The 12,234-nt window shown below is 39.4% G+C and overlaps 1 protein-coding gene across 4 annotated transcripts in view; it reads right to left on the bottom strand.

Moving 5' to 3' along the window:
- The window catches only part of ECI2 (enoyl-CoA delta isomerase 2), a 52,512-nt gene that overhangs the window by 13,611 nt on the left and 26,667 nt on the right, over positions 1–12,234 (bottom strand). For 2 of the 4 annotated variants that reach the window (XM_084850441.1, XM_084850444.1), the window contains exons 2-4: positions 4,455–4,620; positions 2,560–2,658; positions 513–695 (exon numbers count right to left, since the gene is read on the bottom strand). In XM_084850441.1, coding sequence (XP_084706567.1) covers positions 513–695; positions 2,560–2,658; positions 4,455–4,620 — 448 coding nt within the window. The remainder of the gene's footprint in view (positions 1–512; positions 696–2,559; positions 2,659–4,454; positions 4,621–12,234) is intronic. The other 2 variants (XM_084850442.1, XM_084850443.1) reach the window with 1 other exon arrangement.

Raw genomic sequence — 12,234 nt, 5'->3', positions numbered from 1 at the left:
AAAAAAAGGGTAACACTCACAAAAGATCAGGACCTTTTAAAAAGGATTTATGCAATCCTGTTATCATGGTGAGATGCAAGCTGCTGGATTTGTGAATGAGCATAGGAGCTATCCAGGTGAAGGTTAAATCCATTCTCCTGCCTCCATCGGCCAGATATTTGTGCAGTGGGGGGCAACATGCGACCTGCCATGATCATTTGTGAGGCCCCCACCTGATCACTGTCAGGGCCACCCCCACCCCACCCCGAAATCCCAGTGATTGTGTTGTGAAAGAAGGTGGGCGGGGACTGAGCACCTTGCATCCCAGCAGAATCAGGTTCCCCATACCTGGCCAAAGAGCACAGCCCCATTTTGCTGGGAAAAGCCAGGGGGAAGTGTTGGGGGTAGGAATCAGTCCTCCTCAGTCTGCCTAGAGTTCTAAATCATTCAGCCAGATGTTTGCTGAAAAACTTCTTCCCTCCTCTTTTCATGCAAAGTATTTGTTCATGAGCTTCAAGATCTACCAGCTTTACCTTCACAGTAATAGCATTTTTCATGTTAGGGCGGTTTAACATGATTGTTGTGATGTTGTCTTTTGTAGTAACCAGTAGCGTTTCATAGCCAGGCTTGCTGGAAGGAGGGGTGTCTTTAACCTCAGAAGATTCTGCAGAGACCAAATTTGACACAAGCTCAATGTATTTCTGTCTGGCACTGTCCTGTAATGAGAAGTCCATTCCAATTAATACAAAACAGGTAATAGATTATATAGCTGGTGTCAAGATACATTGTATGGTAAATATAGCATAAATAGTGGTGCAGTAAAGGATTCCAGTTTCAGAGTAAAGTTAACAAGAAACATCTCTATATTTTATCTAAAGCTTTTCAAATGATTGTGATAGGGCAACATGGAGCTGGCATAGGTCAGAGGGAATAAAGGCCTGCAAATAAAGGCCTACAGCAACATAGCAATAGTGGAGCTTAGGCTAGCATATGTTGAAAGTGATCCAGAAAGTTATGAAAGAGGAACTCAGGAAAGTCCAGAGATGGATTGTTTGGACAAAACTACAAGAATACCTCAAATGATGAGGAAGTTGGGGGTTTCGGTAGAATCTACAACTGTTCCTAGGTGACAAGGAGATGAACAAGTGACGTGGGGGAGGGGGTACAAACAGCTGAGGACAGGCAGGGAAACAAGGGGAATAATGGAGCAACTGATGACTGAAATACACCACATAACCAAGCTTGGCATTTGGGGTAAAAGAATAAGAAGACATGAAAGGGGAAGGATGTGTTCACTCCTGCCTGGAGGTCACCTGCTAGCAGAAAATGTTCTAGATGTTGTTAGTATGTTTTGTTTGCTCTATATTCTGTTGACTCTCTGCAGTTGTCTTGTATTTATTAGCTTTCTGTCAGTAAAAACTATAAAATGCAACCGGTACTCTGTGTGTGTATTTTTGGCTCAGCAGATATGCTGTTCACACCTTAGAATAAGCTGCAAACCACAGACCAGGATTTGCCTGTGAGGTGAGGTCTGTTGGACTCATCTGAAGCTGGGCCTCTCTGTATGTTAAGTGTTTTTTATTTTGACCACAATGACATGACTAAAATAAATTCCTGCAGGCTGCAAACCCAGTTATCCAAGAATAAGCCCCATTAAACTCAGTGGGACCAACATCCGAGTAGATATGTATAGGACTGTGCCATAAAGATTCAAATTTACCGAAACCAAATTAAACATAACCCAAAGGAAGGGCATCATTTTTTCTTTCACGCAACTTTACAACCCTTATAAAATTTACAACTTAAATTGCACAAAAGATGATACTTCCCATAATATTCAGCAGAATTTAGTGGCCAGGGGAGGAACTTCAATGCCTGGCATTGCTGTTTACTAAGTCTAGCAAAACAAATAATATTTCTCTCTCTCACACACACATACATACGTATACTTAGGGGCCCTAGGGGTGTGCACTTCTAAAAACTATTTTGTTTTTAAAGTGCATTAATTAATTTTAATTAATTTAAATATGTCTGTGTGGTTGAAGCTTGTAGTAATATCTTCAGTCACTAGGGGCAGGCGTCCCTAAGCAGCACATAGCTTTGCACTTCAGTATGAAGCCAGGGGAGATAAGTAGGCTGAGGGACAGAGATATACACCTGTCCCCTCCCCGCTGCTTTAGGGTAACCCCCCCTCAGAGGAATGGAGTGGGTAGACCCCTCCCTCAGGGGGCTACAGGGGCATACCTTGGCAGGGGCAATTGCCTAGTGGTGCCAGGAGGCATGGCATCACTCAGATGGGGTGAGCACACTGTGTCTAGACAGCTGTGTAAGTTTGCTTAATGGCTTCACTGCCTTACTAAGGGCTATTTTAACTTGTGCAAGGCAAGGTCCATTATATATGTATGTGTTTATAAAATGAATTCAGCTCTTGGAACACAATTTTTATTTTTAGTGCAAAGTACAAACATTAATTTTGTGTGTTTGAAGTACACAAAGCCTTAATTAGATTCAACTAACATGTAAGCCTTTGAACAAATGAATACAACCTCAAGTTAATGTGCATGTAAAAGTATAACTCACCTGTGGCAAAGTATCAAGTGATTTCCATGCATCCCATTTGGCCTTGTTGATAAAATCGAGCATTCCTGGCTTTGGAGTATTACAGGGGCCCTGAGTAGCCTGAAGAATAAGAAAAAGATAACCTCTGAAATTAGTTTATACTGCTTAGCCAATAAAAAAGTATTTAATCAGCCACAGGGATTCATTATACACTTCACAAGCAAGTAGTTTATTCAGAATTCTTATTAAAAATGGTCCATATTTAGACATCCATATTAAACTTTCTACTATAACACATATGAAATTATCAAAGGCACACAGCAAATGCCTTCAGCCATTGCAGAGCAGCATACAGTTATCCTGTAATATAGTCCTCCCCCTCTCTGCTGGGCCAATAGTGCCCTTTTATGTGTGCAGCATTGTAGCCAAGCCATCACTTCAAGGGGAGTACACCCCAATTTGCTTTATGCTCTGAACATGCAATAAGAAGAGCCATGCCAAATCACACCAAAGGTCTATCTAGTCAAGCATTCTGTTCCCATAGCAGCAAACCAGATACCTATGGGAAGCACACAAGCAGAACATGAGTGAAAAAGCACTTGCCTGCTCGTGTTCCCCAGCAACAGGCATACAGAACCATACGGCCTCCGATACCGCAGATAACATACAGCCATCCTGACTAGTAGCCACTGATAGCCTTATTCTTCACAAATTCATCTAATCTCCTTTTAAAGCCATCCAAGTAGGTGGCCATCACTACATTTTGTGGTAGAGAATTCCGTAGTGAAAAAGATTTCCCTATCCACTTTCTTCACACCAGGCATAATTTTATACATCTTTATCATCTCCCCCTTTACTCATCTTTTTTCTAATCTAAGAATCCCCATTTTTGAAGGACACCCCTAGGTACAAGTTCTAATCAACGGATGCATATTGGGCAGGCATGATCCCATTCTCTCCCCGTCCCCCCACCCAAAACACAAGTTCATTTCTACCCTGTTTGATCATCTACATAAGGCTTCAATGGCTTGCTTGCTCTTAAAAGCTACCTGAAATATGTAGTTCTTATGGCCCTTTGGAAGGCCATAACGGAAGAGCTAGTTACGATCGCTATTGGGATGTCATTCCAGAATGCAACAGAAGCTTCCTCCTAGCTCTTGATTCATTTACATAATGACATGAGCTATATACAGCAGGGCTAGATCAGATAGTGTTAACCGGAATGGGGGTTCATAGTAGGAATTCCTGGGGAGCAGAGCCCCAACATCAATGGGGCTCTGCCTGTGTGAGGAAGCAGTACACAGTGACCTGATTCTCATATCACAACAACCCAAACTTTTTTTAAACCCTAGGTTGTTGTGAACGAAGCAGAAGGGAGTGGGTGTGTTGGTTCCCATCGCCCAAACATTCCTGCTGCAAACGGGAAAAGCAAAACAACCCAGGGATGCCCTGTGATGTCTCATGGTTATAACTCTGAGTTGTCTCTCCCCCAACAACCCAGAAATCCCAGTTCACACATCATATGTGATGTGTGACTGCGCATCCCTGGGTGGTTTTGCCCCTCCAGCATGTCTGCTTGTTCCCGCTTCACTCACAACAAACCACATTTTTTTAAACTCTGGGTTGTTGTGACAAATGAACTAGGCCAGTGAATGAGTTCTCTTGTTACATATTTTGGAGAGCCAAGAATTGCAAACAGGGATTAAGAAAAACTGGGAGAGCTACCAGAAAGGCTTACATAAGCTTGCTAAATCAGCTGTTGTTGTTTTTTAAAAGCCACACTTTGTGCAATAGGCTGTATAATTTAAGCAAACCTGTCAACCACATTAAACAATTGCATAATGCTCGGTAAAATGATTTTGGCTATCCTTTTTCAAAATGCAACTATATTCAAGATTGCAAATGTTCAGAACTACCTGTTTAAACAACGCGTAAAGTTTCAGCTTCACTTCATTACCAGGATCCTCCTTCAAAAGCTTCAGCTGATCTTTGGCCTTTTCAAAGTCTTCCTGGCTGAACTGCATTGTAGGTTTAGTTGTGTGTATCTGTAATGCAGGAAAATGAAGACCATGCACGGTACTGCTGGAAATAAAAGGAAACCAAATCAAATCAGTTATCCTATTAAAATGTTCAGCAGATAAAGCAAATGCTTGGATTACTCATTCTGTGTTCAAAAGGTCACAAATCACCATCAGTCAAAAGATCAGTTAATAAGTACAAAGAAGTTGCATAAAAAATCATGGCAAAAGTTTAGCGTAGTGCTGCTTGTGGCATAAATAATCTCTGGACAAGATTATTTAACTATTGACAAAATTTATTCATCCCAATCATCTAAACATTACATTATGGATTTTATTTATTTTATTACCCAAATTTATATACTGTTTCCCACAAAGTAAATATAACAGTGGTGAACTTGCAATATTATTGCCACCAAAACACAACAATAAAATTATACAATAATAAATACTAATCACCCAGACACAGTGCTGTACACTACAGACCATAACTGGCTGGGTCACACCTCAGGGAAAGCCTGTGTGAAGATGTCTAAATGTCAAAACAGTTGGGATTTTGTTGGGATGCAACCAAAAGACAGCAAAGGGTACATAAATGGATTGCCAATTGACTTTAAAACAAAAACAAAAGACAGACTGCTTTTGGGCCAGTGGCTAGAAAGCAAAGGGCAAGCCAGTTTATGCCCCCACCTCTTTACCGGTCCATATATATATGTACACACACACACACTAGCAGTACACTATACTTTAATCAGCCAAATTATATGGGGCCGAATTATCGCCTATGCTTCCTATAAGATTTTTTTAAAATGCAACAAATGTCTCTAAATAAGAAGGTGAAATCTCTTAAACTCAGTTTGCCATTTGCCCAACTGCACAACTTCATCAGGAGCTGCAGAATGTTAAGTATGAGTTGAATAATATTCTTTCACAGCCAGCAGAATTTGCCTCAACCTGTTTACGACAAGCATATTGAGAAAATGGTGAACGTCCCAGTAAGATTCTGGCACGTCATCTTAAAACAGCGAAACAATGAAATGTTATTTCAGCTTATAAAGATGAGAGTGAAACAATATACATGGAAATGTATATAAAATGTATACATGTATAAAATGTAAGATGTATATAAAGATGAGAGTGATACATTATATTTGGAAATGTTATTTCAGCTATTAAAGATGAGAGTGTATGATATACACCTCCCCCATAGATATAATTGCACAATCTGTAAAGTTTTATTTGGATTTGTATAATACGGGTAGTGAAACATCGGCACAGGACATGGATGCTTTTTTCTCTCTCAGGTTAATCTTCCATGTTTAGATTCCTCAATGGCAGTTTCTCTCGGCTCCTTTGCATATTGAGGAAATTATGAAAGCAATTACAAATACGAATACTGGAAAATCACCTGGTCCTGACAGGTTTCCAATTGAGTGGTATAAAACGTTTTCCAGCCTGTTAGTTCCAAAGCTTCATCATCTTTATAATCATATTTTTGAACTGGGCTTCCTTTCTTCCTCATTAAATGATGCTTATATTACAGTGATTCCTAAGCCTGGCAAGGATCAGACTTACTGTGCTATCAACCTATTTCATTAATTAACCTAGATATTAAAATATTAGCTGCAATTCTGGCCAATAGATTGCAACAAGTTATTACAACCCTGGTTCGACCACACCAGGTGGGATTTATTAAACACAGACAGGGGGGTGATACTCTTAGATTAGTTGTTGATCTGATAGCTTTAAATACTGATAGAACAGACCAGGCTGCTATTGTTTCTTTGGATGTTGAAAAGGCCTTTGACAAAATTCATAGGAAATTTATTTTCGCTACAATGAGTAATTTAATTTTGGCTTTCCTGTGGAATTTTCGAAATGAGTCAAAATGTTATATTCAACTCCAAGAGCTAGAGTTATGACCAATGGTCTTTTCTCAGCTTTTTTTTTTTTTTACTTGGAAGAGGTGCCAGACAGATGTCCACTTTCTCCACTGATATTTGATTTATTTTTGAAACCCCTGGCATGTGCTATTAGACAGAATGGTAGCATACAAAGATTTGTGAATGATTGTTTAGAATTTAAAATTATTCTTTATGCTGATGATCTATTATTGTTTATCTCAAAACTCTAGTTATCTGTTCTAGCTTTGATGCAGTTGATCAATACTTTTGGTGATTTGTCTGGCTATTCAATTAACTGGTCAAAGCCTGAACTGATGCTAGTTGGAGATACTATATCTTATACTGTATTAGCTAATTGGCAATTTTGACAGTGCCCAGATATTATTACTTACTTGGGAGTATTTATTCCCAGAGACATATCTCAAATGATCAAGCTAAATTTGAATAAGTTGATTAATGAGATCTCACAGGATATAGATAGATGGGCATCTTTAAAGTTGAGTTTGTGGGTTAAGGTAAGTACATTTAAGAGTAATATTATACCTTGGACTGTTTATGTTATATGTGGGATTCCTCTATTTATACCTGACAAATATTTTCAAAATCTCAATGCTTTGTTTCATACATTTGGGGGGGGGGGAATCCTTCTCACCACAAATATCCTTGAAAAGGATGCAACTTCCAATTAAAGATGGTGGATGTGGCTTTCCTGATCTTGCTTTATATCATTGGGCCTATTTGTTGACTTGTACCAAATCCTGGTCTTCTACTTAGATTAGATTTTCCACCTTGGTCAGTTTTAGAATCTTCCTATCTAGATCGTCTCTCCAAATGGATGACATTAGGTTCTCGGCACATTAAAATGGATAGGGTTCCTCCCACAGCTATGGCTGTTAGAGACATGTGGTATACGTTGTCACATCAATTCCATTTTGATCCATTTTCTCATACTAAATTGACTATATGGGGAAATCCAGATTAAAAAATTGGTCAGAAAATGCTTTTGCAGCAGACTTGGACAGATAAGTTCATTTTCACCTTGGATCAATTAATTTGTGCTGACGATGAGTTTTTGTCATTCTCAGCTTTGCGTGCCAAATATGATTTGCCTCCTACAGTTAATGAGAATACTTGCAATTGCAAAATTTGTTAGAATCTAGGTTTGGCCCTGCTGCTTTTACAGCTTCGGAGTTCCCTTCGCTATTGAAAGGACTTATTGAGGCTGATCAGTTATATCTATCCAGGATCCATGTTTATAAATACTTATAATGGGTAAATAAATATGATATACAGGGTCTTAAGCAGGAATGGAATAGAGAGGTGGACTGTCCCATTTTGCCTAATCAATGGATCACCATGTTAGTATCTGTATCTGAAGCATCTATGGATCTCAGGTTACATATTATTTAGCAAAAAATTCTGTTCTGCATCTACTGGATGCCACATCTGTTCCATAAGGATTGGTCTAAGTCAGTTAATTGTTGGAGGTGTAACACAGCTATGCTTCTTTTAATCATATGTTTTTGCAATGCCCAATAGTTGCCTCTTTTGAGGAGGAGGTTATTATATGGATAGACTTTGTATTTATTATTTACTGGTGTACATGTCATCTTTAATTATCTACCCGCTTCCTGGAAGTTAACGCACAGCTAGTGCAAATGGATTCTCTGCGTCCTTTTGGCAGCTTAAAGACTGATTTTACAACACTGGAAGGATGAACGCTCACCCCTATAATGCAATGGATTGAGGACCTAACAGTGCTTTCAACATTTGAATGGGTAGTAGATAGGCACCACTCACAAATGGATACATATATGGATATTTGGTCTACCTCTGTTGAAGTCTATGTATAATTTTTTTCTAGAAAGCTGTATTTTCATACACACACACACCATACACACACACTTCATATGCATCAGTTGAAAATGATCTATTCAAATCATGTAGTTACTTTTGTTTTTTCCTTTTCATGGTTTTGTTGAAATTTACAATAAAAAGGTAATTAAAAAAAAACTTTAATCAGCCTTCCCCAACCTAGTGCTCTTCAGATGTTTGGGACTAAAATCCCCACCCCAATCATCCCTGACTACTGGCCATGCTGGCTGGGGTCAATGGGAGTTGTAAAACTTTAAATTCTCCCTTTGCGCATAGTTTGGAACTTGGTTCTTGCTAGCGTAATGTCATTTGTGCTAGCAGAATGACATCACTGGAGAAACCCCTAATAACTATGTACTACAACGTGCACAATCTTGTTTGCCAAGAACGGAGAACAGGCGTAGAATAGCTCCATTTCAAGCTAGTCCAGCCTTCTCCACTATGACGCAACATCTGAATCCAGCCACTATCACTCTCTGTTCATAGCCCAAGGATTCAGTTCAAAGCTAGGCCATCTTTTGCATCACACTAAATCATTCAGAAACTGCATTCTCTGCAGGCTCTTGGTCATTAGAGAATGGACACGTGCATTTCTACTGTTTCAAAAACTCAATTTGTGGGTGGAAGAAAAATGAGATGAGTACATGGAAAATGTCAGTATTATAAAATTATATCTATTAGTACTACCTGAAATGTATGTTTCTTCTTTTTCTTAAACCACATTCTAATATCTTGTTCTTGGCAATATTCAGATCACTGCCCTTTTCAACTACATTAGATTCTCCAAACATACTCCCTGCATTCTTCATTGTTCTGACTCTCAGGTTACTTCATTCTAATTCTGAGCAGTTAGCCTTGTTTACCTAATTAAGCACTGCAGTAGCAGCATTAAAATAATTTGGTTTATCTCCATACAACACCACAAGCTTCTATTCTACAGTTAATCCCTAATTAATAAATAGATATATTCTTGGTTTTTAGAACTCACTTCCATCAGGGACCTAACACCATGATGATGACCTCTGCGAAAAGAGAACATATAAAAACCTGCTATCCCTATTCCCCATGGTGTACTCTCTTATCAAGAGACTATTGACCTTCCAAGATGCCAGTCAGAATCAAAGCAATTTTCTAAAAGGCTACCAAAAGACTTAATCCAATACAAAGAGCCTTCAGAAAGCTGCACAGCATGAGTGACTGCTTAGCTGGGGAACTGCTGGCAAATTATGTGAGAGAGTAATTACCTGCATGATAGAGATTCCCTGCTTGCAGAACAGATCTTTGACATGAACTAAGATCCTAAACCACCAGTAGGTCAGACCAAAAAAGAAAGGAATAAAATGCTCACCAGCACTACAAAGGATATTAATAGTGCAATCTCATACACGTTTACTCAAGATTCAATAAGGCTTAATCCCGAGTTAGTGATTTAGGATCACTTTAGGATGGTTACATCCTGCTATTCTGGCAGAAATTCTGGCCTCTTAAGCAATTGTGGGATAGCAATGTAAAGCAATGTTGTGCAGGTGATAGCGCTTTCAGAAAATGCTGCACCTTATAGAGAAAAGTGTGGCAAGTAGTGACAAACATTCTGAGCTCTCCACACTGACGGAATCTTGTGGGTGGCTTGAACATGATGCATGTGAGCACATGCACATGGTGGCATGTGTTTGTGTACATTTTTAGCCTATGTAGACAAGGCATGCTTCCACAGGAGGCATTTACTCCGGAACAGCTACACTTTGTTCTCTCACTTTTTATAAAACATCTACATGGTGTTGTGCGCCTATATTTTTTTTCATGGATCTTCTGTCTCTTGTCAGACTGCAGAAAATCCCTTTTTAAAAAAAGAAAGAAAGAATGGAACAGTAGCACAATCTCCATAGGTACAGATTACTTTAGTGCTGCTCTTCTATCCTTTTAAAGAGCTGTGTTTCTGATGTATGTAGTGATATACTGGATGGGTGAACCACGCAAATACTTCAACTCACCTTCACTATTGCCTTTACTGTTGGCACTATTTTATAAGCATGTTTTTTTAAATCAATCTTTTAATTTTCACTAGAATTCCTTTTTGCCTATTTTTTAATTATTGAAATATTCCCAGAGCAGCACTTAAGTGAAAAGGTGTTTTAGTGAAAATTATCATGAAATGCTATACATGTCTATTCAGAAATATGTCCCCTTGAGTTTAAAGAATTTATGTTTAACTTAAAAAAAATGGCACAGAGTTGTGCCTTTCCCACCCACACAGCTATAACATGCCCACTATGTGAAAAGATTAGAACACAGTGGAATGTACACACAGAAAAAGCACTATATACCCCACCGCACCACACCAAGCATAGATTTTACAATAGAAAAGCAATGATTGGATAAAGCCAGAAGCCACCAGTCTAGAAGCACCCAAAATGTTAAAGGTCAATCCCGGCTGTCAGACACCCAACCAGGAAAGTATACCAGAGAGTCCAAAGCACCATCTTGGTACTATTTCATATGCAGTGAACTAAACAGGATGCAACTGGCTGGATTCCCTTTACTCACTATCTCTCTCCAGTGGGGTGCTAGAACTTTGTCCATCAGAAAGGCTGAGTGAGATGTCATCTGCTCCATGACTATCTGAATTTATATAGCAGGGGTGCAGAACATGTGGCCCATCAGATATTGTTGGACTACAATTCCTACTGGTTGTGCTGGCTAGGGCTGATGGGAATTAGAGTCCAACATTTGGAAGGCCACAGGCTCCCCACCCCTAGTTTACAGGGAAAATTATACGGTCCAAATCACCTTCAAAGAACCTTCCCAAAGCATGATAGGTTCAGTGTGCCATCAGGGAAGGACTTTAGGACAGAGGTCTAGGAGTCCACTCAGCAGAAAGAGCAGGAGGGCCCTCAAATGCGGCACATATTTTTGTATTACATTTTGGTAATACACATCACCATCTAAAGAACCCCTCGTAAGACCATTAAGTCCAGAGTCTAAAACTATCTAACTACATCACTGGAAGGGATTGGGGAGATGTGATCAGATCTTCCAACAGGGACAGATAGGAAGTTGTAAACTGAACTATCCCCCATCACAATGGGTCACTAGGACAGCTGCTCAAAGTGGGGGGAAATATAATGCACACATATACCCTTCTTCCTCTTGCTGGAAGGAAATCCTTACAAGGGAAAAGTGGAAGGGACTACAGAGCACCATGCCCCAATTTGATGCTCTCCAGATGTTTTGAAGGACAACTCCCAGCGCCATGATGGCTGGGGCTTAACGGAACTGGCACCCAACACATCTGGAGGGCACCAGGTGAGGAAGGTTGCCATAGAGAATGGGCTTGCTGCCCTGAGAAGACAGGAAAAATTAATCTCTGCATCAGTTTTTAATCATGTATGACCAATGGAATTGCTCTAAACTATAGTTACAACTTTCTACCTCTACTGCAGCAGCTGAACATGTATGCAACTACATGCACAAGTAAAAAGCTAAGAATAAACTAAAAACAAATTAGGTTTGTGTGAACATTCCTCAGGTATATTAGGTAATAACAAGTAATTTCTGCAAATTACCTATCTTTTCCAACTCTTATTTCGAAAAGGAACCACTTTGCTCTTTTTTTTACAGAATGAGTGTAAATTCACGGCTAGATGTCATGGCGCATAATCTTATTACAAGTAATCCTATCAAATGATCAGTATGCCTTCAAGACAATCTTGTCAATATATTCTGAAGCAGAAAAGCAGCATCTCTTTCATCCTTTTAATGATCTTTCCCCAGGCCTGAGTTCTACAGTCTCAAGCTTTTGTCAGGAAAGGCTTTTATATTAAACGATTATACTTCACTAATCAATTAGTTGGTCTACAGTCATCTTGTTCTGGGTATTTCTCTCTCTCTATGAAATTAGG

This window comes from Heloderma suspectum, chromosome 4 (assembly GCF_057233095.1).
Source record: "Heloderma suspectum isolate Gila_16-S chromosome 4, 16-S_ref, whole genome shotgun sequence".
In the NCBI taxonomy this organism is placed as follows: Eukaryota; Metazoa; Chordata; class Lepidosauria; order Squamata; family Helodermatidae; genus Heloderma; species Heloderma suspectum.
Note: the sequence above shows the minus strand (reverse complement) of the source record. Positions and strands in the feature narration are given on the sequence as shown.